Source organism: Desarmillaria tabescens, assembly GCF_030435595.1.
Source record: "Desarmillaria tabescens strain CCBAS 213 chromosome Unknown EV420scaffold_1, whole genome shotgun sequence".
Classification (NCBI taxonomy): Eukaryota; Fungi; Basidiomycota; class Agaricomycetes; order Agaricales; family Physalacriaceae; genus Desarmillaria; species Desarmillaria tabescens.
Window position 1 is genome coordinate 3,644,634 of NW_026848300.1, and position 23,864 is coordinate 3,668,497.

Sequence of the window (23,864 nt, forward strand, 5' to 3'; positions counted from 1 at the left end):
GTTCGTGCGCGTACTGGATTCGTCGCCGTTCTGTAGGTGAGAATCAATGGTACCGACCATTGGTAACGCCGGGTTTGAGTACACAGTAAATGTACTCATTTCCAAGTCGCCAGAGTGATAGTAGGAATATTAACCAAGAAAGTTGGGCTTTAGAGTAGTGAAGACATGTAGCAGCCACGGTCGTCGTAGTCGTAGTCGAAGACAGAAAGCGGTGTACCGGAGATTGTGTCTGCTTGGCAACTTCCGAATTTGGACCTTTCGAAATACCGCTTTGACGTCATCTGGGCCATGAGTAGTAGTAGTAGTAGTCATGAGTATTATTGCTTTCTTCAAGTCAGGCAGAAGAGGAAAGACGATCCGTGGATCAATGATTTAGGGATCAACAGAAAACTAGATTTGTAAGAAAAGGCGGTAACGAAACACAAAACTGTATAACTGGTAATACAACTACGGAGATTTCCTTTCATTCATATAGCAAAACCCATCAAAATTAGATCAAGCAATGGCAATTTTCTTGGGTCCAGGCGCTTCAGTCCCAACCTTTGGGACAGTCACCGCGAGCACACCATCCTGCATCGAGGCTTTAATTTCATCATCCTGAAAGGCAAGGGCAGTCAGAATCAGACAATGTAACCATTGAAAAAAAAGACCCACGTTTACACCTCGAGGGAGCTGTAGTGTCCTAGCGAACTTCCCGTATCGCCTCTCCGTGACCACATAACCGTCCTTATCGTGTTCCTCTAAGATCTTACTCTCAGCAGAAACGGTCAAGCGGCCGTTGTGAACGTCGATAGATATATCGTCCTTCGACAAACCAGGAAATTCGAAGGTGGCGGTGACGGTATTAGTGGAAGCATCCTCGTGAAGATCCATCCTAAAGAAATAGACGATGGCCCGTGACGAATCAACTGACATACCTTGGTTTCAAGAACCTTTGGATTTCGTTGTGGGAACCTTCGCCCAAGCGCTGCTGCTCGGCTTGGCGGCCATTAGCTGCACTCAAGGCGAACGCTTGGTCAAAGAAACGGTCCCAGTTATAGAAGGGCTCGTAGTAGAAGACAGACATGATAGTCGGGTAGTAGACAGTAGACTATTAGGAGACTTGTGATAACTCGTTAGTTGCGCTAACGGTCTCAACTGCAATTTTTTATACCTCCAAGAACGAGAATGCCTAGATTCTCGAAAGTTCGAAGGCTCGCACAATATGTCATTTGTAGAAGGATCTCGAAGTTTAGCGATTGGCCGGGAAAGATCAAGAGTAGCACGTGATAACCGGCGCGCAACTGAGTACGCTTAGCCTGGCAAGCCGTCTTTATTATATACTCGCGGAACTCGTATCTGTATATAAAGCCTGGTACCCGGGGCGGGGGTCCATAGGGGAACCCCCCAATCTCAACATATTTTAAAGTCCGACAAGATTGCCGGTATAGCCGCTCACTAATGTATGATGACTCATAGCTGCAATTGACCGAAATTGGTGCTGCCTCATCTTCACCCTCGCCATGGACAATACCGGACAACTCAACGATGGTGAAAACAGCCAGGATAGTGACATGGCTATTTCCGATGATGAACGCCTGTCTGAAACGACTCAAGCAGGTCAAACATCGCATGCGATGCTTCACTGGGCTGGATTCGGCTTGTTTTTGGAGCTCCTGTAGCGCTATCATATATCCAGAGAAATATGTCGTCTTGCCACCAGTCTTGACAACAGAAATGAGATGGGTGCCATCTAAAGCCTTGCAGATGCCCTCAAGCACATAATCATGGATGTCGTGGGGTAGCCGAGGCCGAATAAGCTGTCGTACAAGTGCCTGGCCCACCGGCGAGCATAATCCGTCATTTGCGACATCTTCATCGGACATAGAAGGCAGTATAGGCGAGCGTAGAGGAAGCGTTGATCAACGCAAACGAGCCACGATCGCGCTACGCGTGGGGCACGTGCCGGCTTCATGGCGGCATCCTTTCGGAGTTCGAAAATCGCTGAGATTGGAGGGTTCCTCTGTGGACCCCCGCCCCGGGTCCCAGGCTAGAGTACGCTGTTCTGACAAATGTCGACACAGGATATGTGATTGCCCGTAGCACTGATGTGCAGATTGTAAACGGAATAGATGAGAAAGAGAGTGCGAAGATAGGTCTAGAGTATAACGTCAGTCCACAAGGTCGTAAGCCGAGTTACGCACAGGGTCGAGAACCTCGAGAACATTCTTGGAGCACCTGTTCGTCACTTGGACGTCACCTGCAGGAGAAGGTTCCAGCAATAAGTAGCGGAAGACAAAGATATAAAAGACGCTCACCTCAGAATTCGCAATTTCATACAAACGCAAACGACAATGTCTCTTCCCTTCTACGAACCTTTTCATAATTTCCACAGCCTTCTGGGTGGATTCTCCCATCCGAGTCGCATCATGCTGGAGGCTACGGTAGCCACCATCTTGAGGCCAAAGTAAGCCTCCTCTGTGTTCGCTGCTTCAACTCATCTGATTCACGCGTATCTCTACAGAATGGACCTCCACGAAGACGCAGATCAAAACGTCGTAACAGTGACCTTCGAGTTGCCGGGTGTGAAGAAGGAGGACGTGAACATAGAGGTGCACGACGGTCATCTCACTGTCTCCGGAGAGTCCAAGGTCTCTCAGGAGAAGGAGGAAGATGGGTATGCCGTTCGTGAGCGCAAGCCCGGCAAATTCTCGAGGACGTTGAGGCTTCCTCAGGGAGTCAAGGTAAGCGTCTTCGGCTGGTTTGAAGGAGAAACAGACTCACCGATACTTTCTGTAGGAGGAAGAAATCAGCGCTTCCATGGAGAATGGCTTGTTGACGGTGACGTTCCCCAAGGCTGCGCACGACACAAAACCGCGAAAAATCTCAATTGTATAGATGATGCAGTCTCGTTAGCATTTCCTTGGACACCAAAACTCTGTAGTATTAAATATGTAACATCACGGACTTCTATGATTGTATTGTTTTAGTCAGTTTGCCAGGTAATTTAAAAGGAAAATGGCTCACAAATGAAGTGAGAGAAACCTTGCCGCTCAGTGATGAACATTCACCAAGTATCAACAGCACACTTGATAGTTCAAATGTTCGAAGGAAAGGGGACCCGTCGCATGCACATTTCTACAAGCCATGACGTCCAGCTAAGAAATAGGTATCTAGAGAGGCTTTGCTGGTAATTGCGTCAACAAGACACCGTAGCGCTTCTTGATTGTCACACGGTGCCTGGAGAACTTGTCATCCGGTGAAAATCTCGCTTCATAGAAGTCAGATAGTGATGATCTGAGCAAGGATCTCTTTTTAATCACCAGGGTGTGCCGACTTAGTTATTTTCCCAGCATCGGTTATTTTCTAAGAGACTCTAGTCAGCGTGGGGCGAGATGAAAAGGATCGCCAAGCCTAACTTTAAGTGTATATACTCTATTTCCATTAGCATCGAGGGTATACATCAAATGCATCTTGGTCTCGAGCTTGAGCCAGGTGGAAAAAGTTTTCGACAGTATTTGGTCGTATTTTCCTTCAGCCAACCATTACGGTCCGGTCATTCCGCATTGTCTTCTCCCGCGAAGTGTACCTCCGAAGTCTATTTCGATATTTCCAGCATTCGCCGTTTGCCGTCTGCTTTTCCTGCTCTCTATTCATCATTTGGATAGCCGCAGTGACCGTTTTGGAGCCGCTAAACTTATTTCTGTCGCCGAACCTACCGGCGGTAACGTTACGTGGCATGGGAGTGGGAGTTTAATTGGAGAACACAAACAGCTCCGACTTCGATCTGCTGGGTCATTTTTGTTCTCCGCGTTATGGAGATCTCATAGCCGGCGAATCCGGTTCTCTGGTAACTATAAAATCCGACCACAGGACTGGCTACGATCATCAACGACCTCTACGAGCTTTTTCGTGGTCCCCGCCCTCGTATACTCTTCTCCAGCAAATCGATGCTCAGAAGGAAGAGAGACGCTTCATCTCATCCGGGAGTAATCTTTTAGGAATTCTCATCTGTATCACGCGGATCTCACATCGTGGCGTTTTCTTAATGATCTGCCTGTCGGCCAGATCCTTGGTGTCCGAATTTGCGACTCAATTGAACCTTCTCCATCACACAGTCGTGCATTAAGGGACCTATAAATCTTAGATGAAGAAGGCATTCTCATGGCATGTTATGCCCTGATCGGAATGCTACCAGTCGATCAGTGATGCCCTACACCAGGACTGTGGCGCGCGATATTTATTGCAGGATCCCAATATACTCAGGCTGTCGACAGACGACATAATTTTCCGATATCTGAGGCCTTGTACGCGTTTACAAGAATGGTTCACGCAGTTTCTCATTGCCAGCGGCCATGTTCCGATTCCGATTGAACAGAATGTAGGTACTAAGCCAGTGGACTTCACACAAGGAGTGTAAACATGTGCTCAGCTGCTCCCTAAATATTCGCGTAGTTTTCGTACATTACAGTATTAACATGAACCCTGCCCGAGAGCAACATGTAATACTACAAATAACTTAAATGTTGATTATCAAAAGTCCTTTCTATTAGACATCACCGCTGACATATCCCACTGTTTTCTAAGAACATCTTGTCATAACCTCAACGTCATCTCTTCAAGGACACCTTCAAAATGTCTGTTAGCTGCCTGGCTGCTTGTACTGCCAGAATGAAAAAAGGTATACTCACCTAACTCTCTAGGGGCCGGAATTGCCTGGGGTGAACCCGTCTGATCATACGGCTACTGTCTGCAGTAGGAGCCGTCTCTCTGACTTCGACCCGAGTCGAAGCATCTCCATTATACCTCACCACTGGGTGACGAGAGAGCCGCGCGTCCCTGGGAATGTTGTTTCTCGAGACGCGAGGAATGGCCGCAGCCTGAGTAAAAGCAACTATAAAAGCGGCGACGAGGGTTGCGATGAAGAAACGCATTATTGTTTAATAAAGATCGAAAGAAGAGATATGAGTTTGGGTAGGGAAGATGGGCGAAGAGCGGAACAAGACCAAGCTTGTTAATGATAAGAGTCAGTCACAAGAGAGAAGACAAGACCAAAGCTTGTCAAAAGGGTGAAGGCTAGCTTGAAAAATGTGTGATGCAAACGTCCATGTTTTAAAGGATCGAATATTACCCCGTCGACAGGCTCTTAGCTGATAAATTGGGGCTGGCGCATGACGACGAGCTGTGATACGGGATACTACAAAGGGATCAATAGTCGCAACTGGCCCGCCCCATCACACAAGTTTGATGCATTTCCGCGGGGCGCGAACCCATTGAGGACGACGCTGATGATCAAAGGATATCGCCATGGTCCGTGGCTACGGAGCCTTAACGATAGATACCTACGAACGCCGATTTTAGGAACCATGACTGATAGGAGCGAAGAAACGGTTACCGAGGAGTACTCGGATGTAAGCAATAAGTATAGCAAACCTTCCAAACAAATACAACTGTTTCATACATATTTTTATAGAGCTACCTTCGACGTACAGCACTCAAGGCTTCCCGCAAGAATCAACAACATGCTGTCTTGCACGGCGTTGCTCGACGCCTCCAACGCCTTCCATGTCTTCTGGTGCCTCGCCGTCCTGGTTCAACTGTTACAATGTATTGGTCAGCAGAAAAGCGAATCCGCCACAAGAACTATCGTACCCGGCCTCTGTCTGCTCCGGCCTCAATGAGAACGACAGCAGCCTCTGCATGGGCGGAGTCCATCGCCAAGTGAAGGGGCGTGTTCCCTGGAAACGTTACGTCCATTGACGATTTCCATTATGTCAGAACGAAGCACATACCAACACGATCCGCAGGGTTGATTCGTGTCTTATTAGGCGGCTTGGATGACTCCAACAAGAGGCGTATAAATCCCACTGAACCCGTGGTTGCAGCGCGATGCCTGCCTGCACGGTCAGACAGTGGCGAGAGAAGAGAAATCAGTCTTACAAAGGTACTTGCCCGGCCCTATCCTTTGCGTTGATCTACAATAGACCAATGAACAAATGCCCAGTGTCCCCAAGCGCGGCTTACATCGGCACCCCGCGATATCAGAAGTTTGCCAATCTGGAGGATGGAGAAAGCAAATCAACACGTGAAACCGGTAATTCATTAGAGAATACGTACTTCGAGGCGGGATTTAGATGCCGCATAGTGTCTTCCAGTGGTTCATAAGCATCCGCTGAAGTTGGAATGAAGAACGCTTACAGCGGAGTAAGGCCTTTGTGGTTTTTCCTAATAGAAATATGTAATGAGCCTTTCATTAGGAGGTTGTTTAACGCACCTATTGACGTCCGCACCAGCACCCACTAGTTCCAAGACGACATCTTCATTACCGGCGCTAGCTGTCCATTTGTTCCGTGGGTATCACATCGAAGACACAAGAAGCAGATGTGTTACCAGCGATGTGCAGAGGTGTCCATCCGCTATTATCCGGCAAATCAACATCTGCCTTGTTATCGATGAGGTATCGAGTGATCTCGAGAGAACCGGACGATGCAGCCCAGTGTAAAGGTGTCCGATCATCCTGGCTGGAAGTCAGAACAGCTCTACAAACAGTAAAGAATAATTTACCGCATCAAGAGCATTTACAGACTTGGGATTTTCCGTTACCAATGCTTTTAGCAGACCGGGCTGATCTACATAATAGTTAAGCACACCAGAAAGGTGAAACAGATGGATGGACCTGACTGCTCTGGGCGGCGTTATGGATAGAAAGCGTTGACATATTAATCTCTTGGTTTCTACGAGATAATATCTGCAGATCACTCCGAGGAAAATGGTAGTAAGTAATAGTACGAAGCAAAGGTTGACGCGTAGGCGCACGACGGGCCGGACCCCGGTGGCCTCCCTGTGTGGTTGTGTTAGGATCGGACGGCTTCTTGCGACCGGATCGGCGCCATTTGTTCTTCATTTCTATCATCTCTTCATTAGCGCATACCTTCCCGACGCCCGGCTGCCTGCGTAATGCCTTCTGTATTGCTGAATAACGAGGAGGAAGCGCTGGTAGCACCTCTGCCTCATGCACTAATTGAATTTCTCGCCAAGGAGCCCAAGAATACGTTAACTCGTCTGTACCAACGACCGTCTTCATGCCTTGCAATATTTAGGTACCAAATCCCCCGATGTCTTTAATACCTGTTTCTTACACAATAAACAGGCTTCTTGCGCCTCTGGAACGCCAAATTGTCATGAATCTTTTGTGGCTAGAATCAGCAATACCTCCCTCCACCATGGCCGCATGGGTAGTCCGTGAACATAAAAAGTGCCTTCTTTGTCTGTCGTGCCTCAAAGTCTTCTTCATGTAGCTTTATAGACTGTATGATGACGCTGTGAAATCCCTTACGGACCTCAACATCTTGCCCAACTCTGTTGTGAAACTAGCATTAAACGCAACCTTCAAGACTAGTTTTCGGCAAGCGATAACAGGCGGGTAAGGCCTACGGCTCATTAGAATTCATGGCGTAATTATTCCTTCCTCCCAGAGGCACCAGTGGCAGTTTTGGTGTCCCAGCGGAGAAGGACGATAAGCGGCAACCCTTTGACGTCGATTCGCTTGACGGATATGCCTTAGAACGCTGGGAGGTACGGCAAGCCTTCACGTTCCTTCCAACTGACCTGATATCCCCATCCAGACCATTCTTCATTACATGGTGTCCTCTGGTAGCGGCCAGAACCCTGCTTCGCCATCACCCGGGGTCCTCTATTTGTTGCAAAGCAGTGGCCTCATGGCCTCTCAACAGTAAGATCTGATCTCTGTCTAACTACCTCTCATTCACTCCCTGCTTTGCAGAGGTGCCGCGCTTCGTATTACATCGAAGGGCTTCCAGTTCCTCCTTTACCCCCCTCACGCTCAGCTTTGGCACCTATTACTACAGTACCTAGAAATGGCTGGTGTAAGCTCACTTACGTCCTACACTCGGTCAAATCTCCTAACATAGCTTAATAGCAACGACACATGGACCTCGTCGAAGTCTTGAGTTTCTTATTTATGTTGTCGACCATGGAGCTCGGCCGAGTAGGCACCTTTATCCCTCGGAGAATGTTCTAACTGAATGCTTCCACCGCAGGAATACTCGATTGAGAATCTTTCCCAGACCCAAAAGGCCATGCTCGAAGACCTTCGGGACTATGGCCTCCTGTGGCAGCGTAAGGTCCGTTGACTTATCCAGTCAGGTCTCCCCCTTTTTCACTATCTGCTAGCCTTCATCTCGGCGCTTCAGCCCCACGCGCCTCGCGACCACCCTAACGTCGTCTTCGCCTCCACTGCCTACGTCTACCGGGACAAGCTCCGGCCCCAAAGATGGATTTATTGTACTTGAGACCAATTATCGTGTCTATGCATACACAGGTATGTTTACGTCCCATTTATGGACGCTCATCTAATTCTGATCGATAAAACAGACAATCCTTTGCAAACTGCCGTTCTCAATCTTTTCGTATCCCTGAAGTACCGTTTTCCTAACCTTGTAGTCGGGTCTATTACTCGCGAAAGTGTTAAGAAAGCCCTTACGAACGGCATTTCCGCAGATCAGGTCTACTTATCACCGTGTTTCTTTTCTAAAATGGCAGATTTCTGATCGTGGGCACAGATCATTAGCTACCTGGTGACACACGCACATCCCCAGATGCGCAAAAATGTACCTTCCAGTTTCCCTGTTTCTGGATGTCCGCTAAAACGAGCGCTCTAGAACCCATTACTTCCTGTGACCGTACAAGATCAAATCCGCTTATGGGAGCTGGAAAAAAATAGGCTCAAGTCTCAAGAAGGTTCGCATGCTTCACTGTTACGAAACGTTGAACATGCCTTGCCAAACACCTTTGCCATTATAGGGTGTTTGTACACATCTTTCACGTCTCAGGCAGATTACGAGCTCGTCCTAAATTACGCTAAGCAGCTCGATGTCGTGTTATGGGAGAACGCTGCCAGACGATGCTTTTTCGGCAGCTTGGAAGGGCACGCCAATATCCGTGAATTCATCGAAAGAAGAAAGCAGAGCCAGATGGATGGCTAATTTTCTATCGTGAGTGCTCCCCTCGGTGCTTGCAACTGCCGTCTGAGTATACCTGTAGGCTTGCTGTTTATTTCTATATAACAAGAAACCGGTGTTTCGTCGATACCTGGCCTAGTACGAGTGCCTCAAACCGTTGAAGTTGACCCACGACGTAAAGTTTTGTCCGGTGACATTCGTGTTTTCACTGTCTCCTGTATCTATGCTGAGGTGTTCTTGTATTGCCTGTCGCCTGTAACTAAAGCTTCACTTTGGATCTCGCAGCGCGATCCACTCGTTTATACCCTAACAGTTCTTTCCCAAAGAATCGAGCTTACGTATAAGCGAAAACGTGCATTTCCGACGTACTCGGCTAGTAAATTATTCGAGGTACGCTTCCTAAGTCTATTCTTTTCGATTTCCAGTCGTAACTTTTTGCATTAGCGTTATACATTAATGCACATTAATCATCTATATACAGGCCTATGTGAACATACGTTAAAACAAGACAGCATCTTTTTCTATACATGCAGAAATAACAGGAAAATAAACCAGAGTGAAGTCTAGTGTACATAAGATTGAAGCGCGTACGTCATCCAAAATATCAAAAAAGCACGTCAGATCTGATTTATGCATTGTAGTTGTGGGAGCTTGAGTGAGCACCAAACGAAGTCGCATAACCGTGGTTCGAGAAACTTGGTGGTGGCGGTGGAGTGGCGACGTTCAGGGTGCTACTCTCCCCGGGTGCTGGCCATGATGAGCCGTACGCATGATAACCGTCTGGTGTGAAAGCCGGGGGAATGGATGACGACGACGAATAGGATGATCTACAACTTGAGCGGGATTCGCGGTCACCTGAAGACTCTTGGTTTAAGAGCCATGGCACGCGATGTGAGCCGACGTCGCGACTGCGATTTCCGCTATATTTTGAGCCGAAGCTAGGCAGAGTCTCGCTTTCTCTTGGGTTATTCTGGTAGCTGTTGATTGTGCGAGGGCGAGGACGGTCATAGTACATCCCGCCGCCAGGCGAAGACGAGTCGTAGCGCGAGGATTGAAGAGGCGACCACGAATCAGAAGAAGGCACCATTGAACCCTCGCGCCGGTGATGACTGGAATGTGAGGACGCCGGCGACAACGGCCATGGCAAATCATGTCGCGGAGACGCAACCCGAACAATATCTCCACTAGAAGACCATCTGTCTCCGACACTGTTCCGATGATACGAAGAGTCCTGATTCATGTAGAGATTCCCCCCGAAAGGGCTTTCGGTCGGCGACGTTGGGCTGACAGGAGAGTTCGGAGAATGGGACAGGTGATAGGTCGGTTCTTCCACCTTGGGTTCAACGATTCCGTCAACGTCTTCCGGCTCGGTTCTAGGAGAACATCAGCTATGAACGCCCCCTTGGTGAACCCCACGTACACAAGCCTAGGCTTCCCATCAGGGCCCAGTTCGACCTTTGGCGGCACACGGAAGTTCGTCAAGCGGAAAAGGTGCGGTGGCATATACAGAGTCATAATATCTGGACGTGACGATGGTCTCTGCAAATGTACGTTGGAATTGACATCCTAGAATTGTGGGGGAAAGTAACGAACCCTCAATTTGCCTGAGCGAATGTCTTCGGATGTATAATAAGAAATAAGATGGAGATCAGACCCGTCAATAGTGACCGTGATCGTCTATAATAAAAGTCAACTTTCTCCGCCCTTCACTATGTCACGACTGTTCTGACCTTCTTTATCAACCCGTTAGGCTTGAACGACCCTTGGTCGCCCATGGTACCGTTGGGTGAACCGGGCTTGTATCCAATAGAGGACTGACTCGGCGAGGTTCTATGGGTGAGCGACCTCGGTTGCGTATCGTCTAGTCCGTAAGAGCGCCTGTGACCTCCCCTACTGCTCGCCCGCTCGTTAATCTCGCGATAGACCTGTCGCCACAGTTAACGGTACCCTTCCGAATTATGCCTAGTCGGGACCCACCAAGAAATTGCCCACAATACGAGACGGCGACCAAAGCAACCCATCTTACGGCCAGTAAATTACTGAATGAGCCAGTGACAGATTTCCCCCGTTGGAAACTCACCGGTCCATCGTTTTATGCCGCTCTCTTCGACGCTGAAAACGAAGACCGATCCGCTTTTGATCATATCCCGCCGCTCCGAGTCGTTCAAGCGCCTGGTGATGCGAGGGATGACTCCTTGTCGAGCAGCGTGTATTAGACGAAGCGCGTGGACGGTCGTTTCGACATAGCCATAAAACGGTTCGACGTCCGATGAAGAGGTGGTGGTGGTCATGGCTTAGCGCGTTTAAGCTAGAGGTTGTTGGAGAGGTGTAGGTGAGTATATGAGGACAGACGCACGTACCTTCTTTATGATTCCACTCTGTAGGTTCTTTGCATAATCAAGCATGCCATCGAGTTCCGGATCGATAGCGTGGCTCATTGCCAGATACCCCGGCGTCGGATAGGGTTTTCATGCTGCAGTTACCGTAAGTGGGGTTTACCTGACAATTTTAGACGCCACCTCTCAAAAGGCCTTCGTTTTGCTCTCCGAAGGGATTCTCCTTGAGTTTTTAGGTTTATTAAAACACTTTGTACATACTTTGTAACATTAAATCCAACCGTTTCAATTCATTATCATCGAGTGAATTCTATATACCACTTCCATCTGACTGAATCTATCTTGGCGACCCGATACCTGCCCCACCTCGCCTGGACGTGCATCTGCCGTTCTCCAAGTAACCTCGCTTCAACGTATTAGGCTTCTCAGCATCACAATCTGTACCTGTTTCTAAATTCGAAACCTAGGCATCGCTTCCAAAAGGCCGACTCAACTGAAATAAGGTAAGTGCCAGCACACCTGCGGCCTCTTTGCGAATCTAAGATTTTGCGGCCCGTGGTGCTCATGATTCGGTATTTGGTGGTAGTGGTGCTCTGCGAAGTCACTCGAGGTCATCATCCGACTTCGGCAGGAGTATTCACAAGCATGTCCCGGCAGGAGCTTCTACACCAATACATTAGTATCTATTTTGGTATTTTCAGAGATTGTCGATGCCTCTTCTCGATGAGGCGATTGAATCACGGTCATTCCCGGTCGACAGCGCGCGCATCCAAGTCGAATCTGCTGCCTATCCAGGGCATTTGCCAAGCGCATGTGTACTTTCATAACCTCATTCTTTCTCCGAGGCATAAACAGCCGAAAGATGGTGAAAGTTCAGATGTGGCAGAAAGGGCGACATAATTAGAGACGAGGCAATCAGATTTCCTGCTTGCTGGACACCGTTAAGGAACTTGGGCGGCGAAATGCTTGTCCCCCTTGATTTGTCGGTCAGCCTGAGAACATGGATAATATTGCTAGTCGGTTCAGAAGCTGCCGAATGCGAAATTGACACTGCCCAGCACCTAACTAGATAAGTCCAAGGGGTCTTTATTGGAAAGGTGACGGCTGTACTCCTTCCCCATAATGTTCCTCATCACGGGTCGTGAGATAGCATCTATGGAAGCAATTAATATAGTCACCCAATAGCCGCCTAGTGGAATCATCCTGAGGGTACCACGAGAAGCGAATCTATGTAGACCCGTTCTCGTCCAAGAGTTATGTACAGATTTTTAAGAGTGTGATGGACCTATTAACCGCAACTTTGCAACTCACAAATGATTTCAATTGATGTATCAATTTACCCTATCCAATGCTATTAATGAACATAACGGTAGATATCACGTAGAAACAGTTCGCGAAGTCCAACTTTCATTATCAGCAAGCCTTTGTCACAACAAAACCCCCTTCGTATCCTACAATGTCGGCAGAGGTGGTCGTTTCGCGCCAACGACCTACAAAATTCTGATCGTGAATATATCCTTTGAAAACCCACTCCCCGAAGTGTGCATTTCTAGGATCGGCCTAGACGGAATAAATTAATCAGTGAATAAGAGTCATGATCAAAGTGTAATTTACCGGCTTTTGTAACAGCACGACTAATCCATCCCAGGGCCTTACTCTTCCCACTATGCTATAATGACCCCAAGCATCACCATGCCGTTGACCGGTCTGCAAAGCAACATTCAGTGAATTAGAGTTGTTTACCGAAGCTTCGGGCCTACCTCGCCGGTGACCAGGATATCGGCTACACCACTGCTACGGTGCGAAACCGTATCAACATACTCATCTGATGGTTCGGTGGCGCCATTTATTCCCGCCACCGCCTCGCCGGTGTGCCGCCCATGGAAATGCGTTTCGTATTTGGAAGGGGACGTGATTTCATCGGAGGCGATCTCGTCGCAGTCGTTCAAGATCCACTGTGGGTGGGGCCTCTCGCATGCAGGCTTGAGGTATGGTGCTTCTCTAGTTCCTCTGGGAATAAATGTTTCATATCGTATTTTGCGGTTATTTTCAGAATCGTAGAACTCGATCGCGCCCTATAGTAGTGAGAAAGGAGGTAAAACATCAGTGAAAGGGTCAACCGGCTAGGGGCAGAACCGCTCACGTCCACATGTGTCAAGCGGTGACCTCTTGGCAACCATGCATTCAAAATATCGTCACCGTTGTATTCATCTGTTCCTGGAGCGATGGGTTCTGTCGCTTCGAAGCAATGGTGTTCTTGCAGTCTCCAATAGAGCGGTTTGTTGTGCAGGGGCAAGGCCCGCGGATCCACGCTGGAGGGGTCACGCAACAAGTCCATATGGGATTCAATATTCGTGAGCTGATTGGAATGGATCAGTATCGTCAAAACGGAAGCTGATGCAAGCACGCACCACCCAACGTCCAGCCCATGATCCCGTCAAGGAGCCGAGGGAGAAAACTGGGCCCCGTAAGGCGCTTGGGAGAGCGAATAGATCGTAACACGAAACCTCGCGATACCAGTCGTGCTCGTAACGCATGGAACCTCGAGGCTCATGGGGTTCATCTTCATCTTCAAGATTACCATCATCGGAGTAGAATATATCATATGTATCGAAGGTCGCATGAGGTGGAAGCGGAAGCGGCCCTGGGGAACAGATTCTTAGCTGATGAAATTCCGTGAGATCTTCCACGGTCGGACCCATGACACCGGGGGCATTGGCGGTATGTCTATCAGCAGGGAACCGATCCAGAATGCTATGGTCCAATGGGTGTGCTTGCTGGAACATTTCTTGCCTTACGGTCCATAAAAGCAAAGCTGCAGGCGTCAACACAGGCGCCGCAATAGTCAGGCTATGCCAATAATGTACAATAATCGTATTGCTGGGATTAGGACCAGATATTATCGGGGGGAGAGGATAGGCGTGAGGGGAAATTGGTAAATGGAGAATAGTGTCGGGGGCATATATTGAAGGAAACTAGTAACATAAAGTCAGGTATATATTCCATTGCACCTATAGTTCGTGTGCGTACTCTGAAACCCGCAGCTATGAAAGTGTGCAAGAGCGTTTGCGTCCAGAAGCCTCGGAGTCTGACGGGTTCAGTCGACAGAAAATCTGACACAACACGAGTCAAAATAAACTTTGCTAGGCGAAAATCTCACTCACTTGGAGAAAGCAACATCCAAAAAAGCCAAATTATGAGGGAAGTCGCTTCAGAATCTTCATACCAGAGACTAGCGCCGTGAGGCCCCGACGGGATCCGCAATAAGATGGTTTGAGCAAGATACTCGGGGATTCGGGCCCATTCGAGCTGGCGCTCATTACGACCGTCATTTTCTGACATCCTTTCCCATTATAAATCAATAGAACAATGCAAAGACGAACAAGACGCACATTAAGTAACACGTCCACAAGTCATGCAGAGAATACTCCTCGCAATGGCGGATACGTTTCAAGGTCACGATCCGTTTGTGGAATTCGGCGGCCAAGCATTGCGACGTCAGCCACCGAGGCGGGAGACGTCGTCGAGGAGCATCAATGTCAAACTTAAAACAGAAAAGGCGGGCGTAAAGTCGTGGGTTTTTACTGAAACAGAGGGAATCATTGATCCAGCGACAGATTAGCAAGATGGAAGTCAGGCCAGATGGTGGTCCAAGGAAAGAAGGTTCGGTTGCGAGAGCATAGTAAGCGCACTGTTCCCAAATTTCCCCGGGCAAGGCAAGCACATTGGCCATGAAGCGAGCAACAGTAACCAACAGAAAATCCCAGTGAGGGGTTTTTATGGTCAACCAGATAGAGATGCGAAATACATCGAAGTTGAAGGTGTGAAGGTGATCGCCGTGCTTCTTCCCGTCACAGGGTGAGAGATTTGTTGACTTTTTTTGATTTGTCTGAATCTCAGGTGTTGACACGCAAAGGGACTGTGAGAAAGCAACATATTTGGTCCTCTGTAGTCAAGCAATAAAGTGTCAATCTAGTGCATTTGAGAGATCGTACACACGTACCAGCGGTACAGAACTAGGGTAGAAATAAGAAAAGTAAAAGTTGCCGTCACCCTAGCCGTCCGCCGTCCGCCGGCATGTCTCGGGAGCTGCCGCGGAGTTCTTTCGAATTTGCAATTGTTCGAAGCGTCCATTTTCGAGGACGCAAGGTGATGGTTTATCGCCGAGCGGGGCATCGACACTGAGCCTGCTGCACTTCGAGAAACCTTTACATCGCGTCAGCTCTGGAATGGGGACTTTAACGTTTTCTATCGATTTTTGCACATGGATTTGGTAACATGCTGTAAATAAGGGCCTGTGAGAACGTAAACGTGATATGAAAGGAGGCCCACGAATCTTGCACAGTGACGGAGACTCCCAGAGTCATAATGCGGCGGACGTTGTGCCCCACAGCTTTTTGTCTCTATCTCTTTGCTTCTTTCCGCGGTCTCTGAGAGAAAAGGATTCGATGGAGAAAGTGTGGAAAAAATCAGGCCGAAGCATCATTGTCACCCGTCTCAAGTAATGTTTTGTTAAGTATGAGAATCGAAGAGCGAGCCGCCGCCGCGATGATGATCGGTACTTTTTGTGAGTGCCAAAGGAACCATTGCGAAGAACATGCCACGAAACACAACTATTGTATACACTGCGGCGCTGGACACTCTGGTGTATTTGAGGAGCTGTGATATGAGTCTTGTAATGTGAAATAGCCACACGACATGCAATCAGCTCCAGAGTCACGTAAAGGCAGTTAAGTTGTAATCGAACTTAAATACCTCTCAGTGATCGGCGACCTCCTCCTCAGCAGTTGCTGATTAACAGTGTCGACACATCATACGTACAAATGACTAGATGGATTTAGAGCCTGTCGGATGCAAAGGGGGGGCAACGGAGAGAACTTGGGGTGTAATCGCAACTGGTGTATGTATCTCTGTATGCGTCGCGTCAGTATATTATTAGCGTAAAGGGCTACTGAGAAGTCAAGTACTACAAAGTGCCATGTCATTCCGTAACCTATAAGCGACGTCCAGCCGATATACATACTTAGACAAATCCAACCTCGTGGGGGTCATAACCAGAACGAAGTGGTCGGTTAAAGAAATGCCTACTGCACTTTGGATTCGCCGTCAAGTGGGTTCACACTTACGAAGGAAACCGCGGGACAACAATGGAACATAAAATGATCGCAGCACATTGGTAACGTACCGTAAGGTGTTGTAAAGCATGTCGCGTCACCAACACATGATGCGTACAGCGCGTATTCAACAATGGTGAACGCCAGGGATCCAGTAAGGGTTGGACAGGGTGTGAGTGTGAGAATACGGCTATGTAACATCTGGTTCCGATCAAAGGAGACTGAGCAGTAATGTCTGTGTCGGCTCCGAGATCATATGGCGCCTGAGGCCACTGTCCTGGTCTTCAGCCTTTCAAATACTAAGAGCCTCTGATCAAGCGGATCACCGTCTTAAAAGCTTCAAACTTTAAAACACAACCTGAGCGCCCAGCCATACCGTGAAAATGTGGGAAGTGAGAAGCATCTAGCTTCGCAGATGAGAATGGCATACGTACACGCTACGACTACCGGTTTGACCCTGGGAGCCTCCGTCAAGCATCGCAAGTTAGCCATTGCTCCGCCGACGTGGGGAGGTGATGTGTTCGCACGACAAGTCCCGCACTTCTGTTCCGTTGATATATACATATATACACTGGGCTAGACGCCAGAATGTGTCGGGATTCTCATTTGTAATGTCGGTGAACCAACAACCCCCGACCCGAAGCTCGTGAAGCCCGATCAAGGGAGAGGAATCAATGACGGGCATAGTGCGCATCCTGTCGCAGACATACCATTCCACAAAAATGCACTCGACCAATTCGTCTTCACCGCCAAACTGTCGTTCTCTCCATCTGGATCATCCCACCTTGATCGGAAATACAAAGTATCGGAGAAATTTCAACCGGTAACCGTATCTCCGATAAGAGGTGTAGCTGTGCCTAGAAGTTTGCCCATTTATCAGACCCTTCAAATTGATGTTTAGAAGAAAAGATTATGATCAGACCTCGACTGGAGCGGGATCTGTCTTGGCGCGGAAAGGGCATTCCCAAGGGGGGCAAAGGTATCCGATACTATTCATGCTCCATGTCCTTGCGGTCTTCGCTAGCAGTACAAGGTCTCTGTTGACGGAGAAGAGTAAAGGGCCGTGACGGTCATGTACAGCACATATGTCGTTCACGTAAAAGAAACGTCCACTTGCACACTCGGATCGTTCTTCCAGGAACGAACCAATCTCTGGCAGCCAGCAAACAGGCCTTGCAGAATGATCTCCACGATTATCATACATCAACGCGATGCGCAAAGGCTTCGTGTTGCTTCCAGGAAAAACACTCTGTTACGGGCAGGTGGTTGGGTCCCAATCCGTCACAAGACCTGCCAGGTGAATGATTGATATGATGCACTTGTTCGTCCCGGAGCTTGGAAGAACGACATACCTTCATCGAGACCATCGAGACTGCTAATCTCATCATCAGTCAAATCGAAATCGAATATGTTCGTGTTTGATAATATGCGCGCCTTCGACGAAGACTTTGGAAGAGGCACGTATCCCTTCTGTAATGAATGGCGAAGCAGAATCTGAGCAGACTCTTTTTGGTATTTCCTAGCCAGAGATTTGATCAGAGGATGATTGAATCGTAAGCCTCTAACGAGAGGTGCCCAAGCCTAGAGCAGAAGAGAGATTAGCGCGATGTTATCTATGACGTTGGATCACAGGTCCCGTAGCACGGCAGACCTCGAGAGCAATGTTATGCTTTTTGCAAAACGCTACAATGTCGCCTCGGACCTGAAACGGATGCAAATCGATCTGTTTGTAGCGGTGATTAGCGGATCGAGTAGACCAGATACTGGTTTTATACGGAGATCTACCTGATGAACCGTCGGCACTGGGAGTCCTTCGTCTAGAAGGTCTTGGATATGCCGGATCCCGAAGGTACTAATGCCGATGCTTTTCAGATGACCCTCCTTTTGTGCGTCACAAATAGCTCGCCAACTGTCCTTTCGCGCTTGTGGACCGCCAAGGGGGCCGTGAATCAGATACAGGTCAATGTAGCCTAATCCGCAAGCATCCAGGGACCGTCGAATGGCGTTCTTTGATTGGGCATACCCCCGATTCATCTTTAGCTTCGTGGTAAAAAATATACTAGATCTTGGCACTTTTGCCTTGCGACAGAAGTTGAGAATAGCCTGACCGTATTCTTTTTCGTTTTCATACCACTCGGCAGAGTCCTGGGGGATGATAAGCTCATGTTTCAAAAAACCCTAGCATGATGATACGAACGATATGACGATAACCAATCTGGTTAAGAATCAAAATCAGCTGAATCTAAGTTAACCATCGATAAATCAAGCCTATATCCACCTCTAGTGCCCACGTAACAGCATTGTACGCATCCACGCCATCCAGCTCATAGGTGCCTGTTTATTGATGTTCATGATCAGTCACTGCACGGTACTTGCATGCACGACATACCAAAACCGACAACTGGTATTCTGTTTCCATCATGGAGCTGAGGAGAACATTAGGAAGACACGTCTGGCATCCTTAAAAAATCCTACCTTGAGTCTCGAGTCTAATTGAAGCGTCCCCATTGCAGCTATTGACCGGACTCTCTGGGTTAATGTGGCTGTATACTTGGAGCGACACAAGAGCATTGTTGTGATATCGGTCGGAATCTAAAGTTTGCGCGGAGTTACGCGATGCTGGCTCATGCTCATTCGTGTCCCTAAGACGGTCTAAATTGGAACAAAAACATGGATGTGTGTTTATTACTTCACCAAGGAAATAGGCCTGCCCTATATTGTTCAAGCAATGAGGGTCACGAATCAATGCATGATGTCAACAAAGATACCTTGGCGAAGGCGTTATCTCTAATGCTAGCCTTCGTTCTACACAAACTTCGACAGTAATAACAGGGAGTTTACGTTGGTCCAATAGCAATGATAAGGAGCAAAAATAATGTCCTGTTAAGCTTGGATGCAGGGGGGTCAATAGGCACCTTTAAACTCCGACCACGGTGTCAATAATTCAAAGTCAGCTACATCGGCAAGAGCGGCACGCCAATAACTTACAGGCTTGACTTCGAACTACCACCATGGCATCGTCAGCTTTACCACTCAAAGTCAATCCTCCTGCAACTCCGAAAGCAACGCCCAAGGCCCAAGAAAAGGAAAGAGATGCAGCACCAGTGCCAGCGAAAGTATCGGTAGGAGTGGTGAAGGATATATCCAGCCCTCATGAACTGACCGCTTTCGTACGTGTCTTATCGCAGTGAAAGGCGCAATTATCTTACTTAAATTTCACTGGCAGGTTGAAACATTACTCGAGAATCTGGACGCAAAGTTCGACGAAATGTCGACACAAATTCTGGATCGCAGTAGGCTGTTTCATACCGAGTAATGTGTACCGCTCTCACTTCGGCCTACAGTGTCCCAAATGTCGACAAGGGTTGACGCTCTCGAGGCTTCGATTCAAGATATAATAAACGGCGACGTCAGTGTACCCCAATCCCCTTCGCCTGGCCCGGGTGTTCGACGGAGTGATAGCGGGATTTGACCGACCGTAGTGAGTTGCCATGCCTGTGGAGAATCATCTTCATCTCTGACTATTCTCAAGGATATATTCTTGCATAAATATCCAGCAATATAGCCTATCAACGCCGGACGATATCGATACCCTAACAACCGTGTACAAACTATAATCTGATATCTTTTTCGCTTCAGCCGCGCTCAGCTAGTCCTGAAAATTTGTTCGTGTCAAGGCTCCAACATTGATCGTATTTTCGATATCGTTTGTCCGCAAACATCCCGAAGGGAGTCCCAGGTTTCAGGTCTTACCGACGATGCGAGAAGCAGCACCTGAATATGGCATATCTCGACAGGATAAGGCAAGTCCAATCTATACGTGGCACAGTAAAAGGCAGCAATATTGATAATACTACAGTGAAATCCGCCTCCTCGTATTCCCTACACCCTGTATCGTTAGATCACCGGCTTAGCAGCTAGCACAGGCTTCCGATGCCATAATCTCGTAATACCTCAGAAGGATCGCCTCAGGTCGTAAATTCGTCGAAAGCGCACGAGACATGCAATAAGATTGAAAAGTCGGCTCAATACACACGTAAAGACATGAACGGAGCTCAGAACCACGCCCTTGACCTTTGCAGCATCCCCTCGCTAATACGGCCATTGACGGTCGTATTGTAGGGTATGACTTGAAGGCTTCACGGCTTCGGTACGTATACCGTACATGGAATCCGTGTCACTCTGCAATATGGCGACGGTGCGCAGTCCTAATTTGCGAAAAACCGAAAAACACAAAGGGTGGGACATGTCCAAGCATTTTATGAAATACAGAAATATTGATGAAACTATAGTAAACACACGCGTCCTTGTCCTCTGCATCAGCAGATCAGTACGGCCTGGGAATTCAAGTTAGTCCTGGTCGCCTACCATGAGGCAGGGGTAGCGTACCTCCAGTCCAGCAGCCGTCTTTCCACCTGCGTCTCTTCTGAGTTACTGTCGCCTGACTGTGTCCAGAAAGAGCCTTTCAAACTTCCCGCGTAGTAAACATTATCTGACAAGTCTTCATACGTTACCGAGCTCGACGTCTCGCTGAACGTTGTCTTGTTGCTACTACTTCCCCCATTTCCTCCGACACAAATGAAGAAGAAGCACACTCCAGCGGAAGCCTTCGTCTCCTTGAACTCCTGATACGTCTTTGTGTCGGAGAACTCCATTGTGAAGATCGGACGATAGATAATGAGCGCAATGTCGTTGTACTCGGCGGCGGGACCAGGGCTGTCTTCGGTGCCGAACCACTTGTCGAATGACTTTGTGGCCTCTGCATCGAGCTCCTTGTCGTTGTCGTCGTCACCACTGCCGGTTTGCCCGAGGTTGGACATCAGACTCGCGACCCGGTAACCATCGAACCAAATCCCCCGCTGGACTGGGAGAAGCGCAGCTTTCCATGCGATGCTGAAACTCTTCATCTTCAGCTCGGTCGATGTGCTGGTCTTGCTGCTGTCAGCGCCCACTCCGATGGACGCATAATCCTTGAATCCAAAGCTGACCCCGCCGCCGCCGTTGTCGGTTTCCCCTTCAACGCTCCCAGACTTTGAGGAGCTGATATAGGAGAAGTACCCCGGTGGAACTTTGAATGTAGCCTTTCCGTTGCTGCTGTCTGTCGAACCTCCGCTCGATGCGTCACCTCCATCACCTCCCGAATCTTCTGTGCTTTCGCCCGCAGACTCGTCACCCGTGCCTTCTCCGGTGTCGCCTCCGGTATCACCTCCTGAGGTTCCTCCGGTATCGCCACCTGAACCTCCTCCGGAAACTCCACCCAGGGCCCCTCCTGCAGCCCCTCCAGTATCCGTGTTCCCATCGCCCGCACCTGCTGTCGTATCATTACCCGTACCTGACTTATCATCGCCTGCACCCGTCTTTCCATTATCCGAATCTGTTTTCCCGCCCCCAGTTTCGGTCTTCCTCTTTCTCAAAGTTCCACCTGACTCCTCTTCGCCCTCGGTTTGTGCCTGTTTCCTCCATGCTGCCACCGTGCCCTTAGCTCCAGGAAGGGCATAGTACGGTACCGACATCCCCTGACCCGTTAGCGATCCGGTCCCAGATCCGAGCATCATATTCACACCGCTGACTTCGACCTGTCCTGAATCCAAGGGCTCGATGTTACGCAAGGCAGCGTTGATCGGACCGCGGAAATTTCCAAAGATTTTGTCGGCGAGATTGTTGTACTTGTTGAGTGCCAGTTGACATTGGTCGTATGTCATCTTGTAATTGGCATAACCCGTCGACACCCACGTCTGGAAATCCTGGCTGGACTGACTGCCAGCGTCCTCGTCGGTGTATTTTTTCATGCGTTCGTAGTAGTAGTATGCTTTGTCGGTGACGTCGGAGAGCTGTACGGTGCACAACGTGCTCTGCAAGTCGGCCAATGTCTTGAGCTCCTTCGACTCGGCTTCAGTAGCTTTCTTCCCCGAATAGATATGGCCGATTTCTTTGGTGAACTGGATGTATTCATCACTGAAGAAGTTAATGTGATCGTCCTTCGACCATGATATTTTATCGAAGAGATGGTATACGTCGTTATTGGCGAGAGCGATTGCAGTGTCTTCGGAACTTTCAGAGCTAGAGTTCGATTCTCCGGAACCAGAACTTGAGTCTCCGGAGCTCGAGTCTAAAGATTCTGTATCACCAGAACCGGTGTCCTCAGAACCAGTGTCTCCGAGCTCTGTATCTTCTTGTCGGCCGACCAAGGCACTGCCCATGAGCTCGTCATCGTCATCAGAATACCTTTTCCACCATTCTTCTTGGCCGTAGCTTCCATCCTCATCAATGTCCCTCTTCGTATTGCCTGTCATAACATCGTCTCCAGCTGAGTCGCCTCCAGTCATAACATCAGTTCCTGCCGAATCCGCGCTATCCTCGATACCCTTTGTGTCGATGACAATCGCGCGCCACGCTGTCTCTGCGATGAACGTCGCGTTCTTCTGCGTGTTCTGGGTCGCGAGGTAGGCTTGGAGGGCCTTCCCCATGTAGTCCCTGACGCTCTCGATGTCTTGGTTCTGGTCTGGATCAGGAAGAGTCGAGGAAGGGTCATCGTCCCGTAGATATATGTGAAAGGCTGGGAGAGCAGCAGCTTGTAGAGAAAAGAGGATGGCGGCGAAGTGAATGGCGGTACGCAGCCTGGCGACCATAGTTGGGAGAAGGCGATGAATATATCTGTGCCTCTGTGCGTTATTGTGATTATGTGGAGTGGGAAGCGTCCAGCGCGATCCGTTTGGCACGACCTGCGTGGGGAAACGAAGAAGGGATGCAAGGTGATGTGGTTATAAGTCTTTGAGGCATGGCGACTCGGGGTGCAGATCACTGCCATTGAAACACTCAGAGCGCAACGGTAGTGCTTCGCGACTTGACCTACTCATCTCAGTGTCATGATACCCTACAACCGTTCCAACCATATCTTGCTTTTGAACATCTTTACAAGCGCTCTTTCACGGAGGTAGCCGGTAACGCCAAGCACGCCAGTGTTGAAAAGGATACGTGCTTAGACAGTCAGGCATGACACTCGGGCGTCCGCAAAAGAATTTGTATGATTGATTTCAAGGTCAAAGATGGATCGGTAGACATGTATACCGGTGCAGTGAAATTGGCCGTTGATCATGTAACCAGGTAAAAAGATGGTTGGAGGAGATCATGTCGGTCTCCTGGATCCAGTGCTTCTTCAGAACGACAACGGCGGTGCTGAGCAAGTACGAAAGAGGGGGAAATGGTAAGTATTCGATGGCAATGGCTATAACGGAGTTTCTTGGGCCTTATCAGAACTTCAAGAATATTATCCATTGCTTATATTATCTTATTGCTTCGGCACATGTTGTCTCTCGGCACGCGAGTTTCATCTACAAGGAGCAAATAACTGACAAAAACTGCTTCCCATTTGATGCGATAGACCAATGATAGTTTTGTTTGATGTTTCCCGCTTCTGAGGTTAGTAGTACTTGTCGATTTGAGGGGCGCATTTT

The 23,864-nt window shown here is 48.7% G+C and overlaps 11 protein-coding genes across 11 annotated transcripts; 3 read left to right on the forward strand and 8 right to left on the reverse strand.

Moving 5' to 3' along the window:
- Positions 1 to 495: 495 nt before the first annotated feature.
- On the reverse strand, positions 496 to 1,066 carry EV420DRAFT_1257619 (HSP20-like chaperone; the record flags this gene model as incomplete). Its single annotated transcript, XM_060466843.1, has 3 exons — positions 496 to 597; positions 655 to 874; positions 918 to 1,066. The coding sequence occupies 3 exons, from the start codon at positions 1,064 to 1,066 to the stop codon at positions 496 to 498; spliced, it is 471 nt and encodes a 156-aa protein (XP_060340075.1).
- Positions 1,067 to 1,402: 336 nt separating this feature from the next.
- On the reverse strand, positions 1,403 to 1,865 carry EV420DRAFT_1634717 (uncharacterized protein; the record flags this gene model as incomplete). The annotated part of the gene is made up of 2 exons (XM_060476353.1): positions 1,403 to 1,437; positions 1,496 to 1,865. 2 exons carry the CDS (start codon positions 1,863 to 1,865, stop codon positions 1,403 to 1,405), a joined length of 405 nt encoding a protein of 134 aa, XP_060340076.1.
- A 407-nt stretch (positions 1,866 to 2,272) lies between these two features.
- On the forward strand, positions 2,273 to 3,029 carry EV420DRAFT_1499585 (HSP20-like chaperone). The gene is made up of 3 exons (XM_060470997.1): positions 2,273 to 2,446; positions 2,504 to 2,723; positions 2,779 to 3,029. Exons 1-3 carry the CDS (start codon positions 2,334 to 2,336, stop codon positions 2,875 to 2,877), a joined length of 432 nt encoding a protein of 143 aa, XP_060340077.1. The 5' UTR covers positions 2,273 to 2,333; the 3' UTR covers positions 2,878 to 3,029.
- On the reverse strand, positions 2,924 to 3,757 carry EV420DRAFT_1499587 (Nop10p-domain-containing protein). The gene is made up of 4 exons (XM_060470998.1): positions 3,399 to 3,757; positions 3,303 to 3,345; positions 3,007 to 3,250; positions 2,924 to 2,946 (listed from the first exon to the last, which is right to left on the reverse strand). The coding sequence occupies exons 1-3, from the start codon at positions 3,450 to 3,452 to the stop codon at positions 3,153 to 3,155; spliced, it is 195 nt and encodes a 64-aa protein (XP_060340078.1). The 5' UTR covers positions 3,453 to 3,757; the 3' UTR covers positions 2,924 to 2,946; positions 3,007 to 3,152.
- A 2,257-nt stretch (positions 3,758 to 6,014) lies between these two features.
- On the reverse strand, positions 6,015 to 6,784 carry EV420DRAFT_103482 (gankyrin). Its single transcript, XM_060465424.1, has 6 exons — positions 6,661 to 6,784; positions 6,544 to 6,608; positions 6,370 to 6,496; positions 6,254 to 6,314; positions 6,097 to 6,204; positions 6,015 to 6,036 (listed from the first exon to the last, which is right to left on the reverse strand). The coding sequence occupies exons 1-5, from the start codon at positions 6,695 to 6,697 to the stop codon at positions 6,174 to 6,176; spliced, it is 321 nt and encodes a 106-aa protein (XP_060340079.1). The 5' UTR covers positions 6,698 to 6,784; the 3' UTR covers positions 6,015 to 6,036; positions 6,097 to 6,173.
- Positions 6,785 to 6,858: 74 nt separating this feature from the next.
- EV420DRAFT_103545 (transcription factor Tfb2-domain-containing protein) lies at positions 6,859 to 9,355 on the forward strand. The gene is made up of 13 exons (XM_060465429.1): positions 6,859 to 7,079; positions 7,130 to 7,234; positions 7,286 to 7,402; positions 7,455 to 7,554; positions 7,605 to 7,711; positions 7,763 to 7,865; positions 7,919 to 7,987; positions 8,040 to 8,123; positions 8,173 to 8,320; positions 8,374 to 8,504; positions 8,562 to 8,609; positions 8,661 to 8,993; positions 9,043 to 9,355. The coding sequence occupies exons 1-12, from the start codon at positions 6,937 to 6,939 to the stop codon at positions 8,982 to 8,984; spliced, it is 1,479 nt and encodes a 492-aa protein (XP_060340080.1). The 5' UTR covers positions 6,859 to 6,936; the 3' UTR covers positions 8,985 to 8,993; positions 9,043 to 9,355.
- Position 9,356: 1 nt separating this feature from the next.
- EV420DRAFT_103642 (Gti1/Pac2 family-domain-containing protein) lies at positions 9,357 to 11,530 on the reverse strand. Its single transcript, XM_060465441.1, has 6 exons — positions 11,041 to 11,530; positions 10,938 to 10,981; positions 10,691 to 10,885; positions 10,554 to 10,637; positions 10,381 to 10,499; positions 9,357 to 10,333 (listed from the first exon to the last, which is right to left on the reverse strand). Exons 1-6 carry the CDS (start codon positions 11,249 to 11,251, stop codon positions 9,589 to 9,591), a joined length of 1,398 nt encoding a protein of 465 aa, XP_060340081.1. The 5' UTR covers positions 11,252 to 11,530; the 3' UTR covers positions 9,357 to 9,588.
- Positions 11,531 to 12,588: 1,058 nt separating this feature from the next.
- EV420DRAFT_103726 (uncharacterized protein) lies at positions 12,589 to 15,135 on the reverse strand. The gene is made up of 8 exons (XM_060465452.1): positions 14,689 to 15,135; positions 14,461 to 14,639; positions 14,327 to 14,409; positions 13,708 to 14,271; positions 13,440 to 13,655; positions 13,057 to 13,371; positions 12,911 to 13,003; positions 12,589 to 12,856 (listed from the first exon to the last, which is right to left on the reverse strand). The coding sequence occupies exons 1-8, from the start codon at positions 15,027 to 15,029 to the stop codon at positions 12,710 to 12,712; spliced, it is 1,938 nt and encodes a 645-aa protein (XP_060340082.1). The 5' UTR covers positions 15,030 to 15,135; the 3' UTR covers positions 12,589 to 12,709.
- Positions 15,136 to 17,215: 2,080 nt separating this feature from the next.
- Positions 17,216 to 18,918, reverse strand: EV420DRAFT_1663912 (aldo-keto reductase; the record flags this gene model as incomplete). The annotated part of the gene is made up of 8 exons (XM_060478949.1): positions 17,216 to 17,700; positions 17,763 to 17,991; positions 18,062 to 18,133; positions 18,196 to 18,555; positions 18,608 to 18,625; positions 18,689 to 18,744; positions 18,800 to 18,836; positions 18,886 to 18,918. The coding sequence occupies 8 exons, from the start codon at positions 18,916 to 18,918 to the stop codon at positions 17,663 to 17,665; spliced, it is 843 nt and encodes a 280-aa protein (XP_060340083.1). The 3' UTR covers positions 17,216 to 17,662.
- Positions 18,919 to 19,379: 461 nt separating this feature from the next.
- Positions 19,380 to 20,099, forward strand: EV420DRAFT_103915 (heat shock factor binding protein 1-domain-containing protein). The gene is made up of 4 exons (XM_060465476.1): positions 19,380 to 19,580; positions 19,637 to 19,703; positions 19,755 to 19,891; positions 19,943 to 20,099. Exons 1-3 carry the CDS (start codon positions 19,422 to 19,424, stop codon positions 19,880 to 19,882), a joined length of 354 nt encoding a protein of 117 aa, XP_060340084.1. The 5' UTR covers positions 19,380 to 19,421; the 3' UTR covers positions 19,883 to 19,891; positions 19,943 to 20,099.
- Positions 20,100 to 20,696: 597 nt separating this feature from the next.
- Positions 20,697 to 23,288, reverse strand: EV420DRAFT_103933 (uncharacterized protein). Its single transcript, XM_060465478.1, has one exon. It carries the CDS (start codon positions 23,037 to 23,039, stop codon positions 20,775 to 20,777), a length of 2,265 nt encoding a protein of 754 aa, XP_060340085.1. The 5' UTR covers positions 23,040 to 23,288; the 3' UTR covers positions 20,697 to 20,774.
- Positions 23,289 to 23,864: the final 576 nt, after the last annotated feature.

Excerpts from the sequence above, each read along its gene's own strand:
- EV420DRAFT_103545 (XM_060465429.1), top strand. The coding sequence starts at position 6,937 with ATGCCTTCTGTATTGCTGAATAACGAGGAGGAAGCGCTGGTAGCACCT. Across the intron at positions 7,403-7,454 it reads CGGCAAGCGATAACAGGCGG|AGGCACCAGTGGCAGTTTTG; the intron begins GTAAGGCCTACG and ends CCTTCCTCCCAG. Across the intron at positions 7,866-7,918 it reads AGTACCTAGAAATGGCTGGT|CAACGACACATGGACCTCGT; the intron begins GTAAGCTCACTT and ends ATAGCTTAATAG.
- EV420DRAFT_103642 (XM_060465441.1), bottom strand. The coding sequence starts at position 11,251 with ATGACCACCACCACCTCTTCATCGGACGTCGAACCGTTTTATGGCTAT. Across the intron at positions 10,982-11,040 it reads CGGCATAAAACGATGGACCG|ATGGGTTGCTTTGGTCGCCG; the intron begins GTGAGTTTCCAA and ends ACTGGCCGTAAG. Across the intron at positions 10,500-10,553 it reads TTCGCTCAGGCAAATTGAGG|AGACCATCGTCACGTCCAGA; the intron begins GTTCGTTACTTT and ends GTACATTTGCAG.
- EV420DRAFT_103933 (XM_060465478.1), bottom strand. The coding sequence starts at position 23,039 with ATGGTCGCCAGGCTGCGTACCGCCATTCACTTCGCCGCCATCCTCTTT.
- EV420DRAFT_1499587 (XM_060470998.1), bottom strand. The coding sequence starts at position 3,452 with ATGCATTTGATGTATACCCTCGATGCTAATGGAAATAGAGTATATACA. Across the intron at positions 3,346-3,398 it reads ATAGAGTATATACACTTAAA|AAAATAACCGATGCTGGGAA; the intron begins GTTAGGCTTGGC and ends AGAGTCTCTTAG. Across the intron at positions 3,251-3,302 it reads AACTAAGTCGGCACACCCTG|CGAGATTTTCACCGGATGAC; the intron begins GTGATTAAAAAG and ends ACTTCTATGAAG.
- EV420DRAFT_1499585 (XM_060470997.1), top strand. The coding sequence starts at position 2,334 with ATGTCTCTTCCCTTCTACGAACCTTTTCATAATTTCCACAGCCTTCTG. Across the intron at positions 2,447-2,503 it reads GCCACCATCTTGAGGCCAAA|AATGGACCTCCACGAAGACG; the intron begins GTAAGCCTCCTC and ends GTATCTCTACAG. Across the intron at positions 2,724-2,778 it reads GGCTTCCTCAGGGAGTCAAG|GAGGAAGAAATCAGCGCTTC; the intron begins GTAAGCGTCTTC and ends TACTTTCTGTAG.
- EV420DRAFT_103915 (XM_060465476.1), top strand. The coding sequence starts at position 19,422 with ATGGCATCGTCAGCTTTACCACTCAAAGTCAATCCTCCTGCAACTCCG. Across the intron at positions 19,581-19,636 it reads CTCATGAACTGACCGCTTTC|GTTGAAACATTACTCGAGAA; the intron begins GTACGTGTCTTA and ends TTTCACTGGCAG. Across the intron at positions 19,704-19,754 it reads GACACAAATTCTGGATCGCA|TGTCCCAAATGTCGACAAGG; the intron begins GTAGGCTGTTTC and ends TTCGGCCTACAG.
- EV420DRAFT_103482 (XM_060465424.1), bottom strand. The coding sequence starts at position 6,697 with ATGTCAACGCTTTCTATCCATAACGCCGCCCAGAGCA. Across the intron at positions 6,497-6,543 it reads CTGTAAATGCTCTTGATGCG|GATGATCGGACACCTTTACA; the intron begins GTAAATTATTCT and ends ACTTCCAGCCAG. Across the intron at positions 6,205-6,253 it reads GCTGGTGCGGACGTCAATAG|GAAAAACCACAAAGGCCTTA; the intron begins GTGCGTTAAACA and ends TATTTCTATTAG.
- EV420DRAFT_103726 (XM_060465452.1), bottom strand. The coding sequence starts at position 15,029 with ATGGCCAATGTGCTTGCCTTGCCCGGGGAAATTTGGGAACAGTGCGCT. Across the intron at positions 13,004-13,056 it reads ATATCCTGGTCACCGGCGAG|ACCGGTCAACGGCATGGTGA; the intron begins GTAGGCCCGAAG and ends GTTGCTTTGCAG. Across the intron at positions 12,857-12,910 it reads TCGTGCTGTTACAAAAGCCG|GCCGATCCTAGAAATGCACA; the intron begins GTAAATTACACT and ends TATTCCGTCTAG.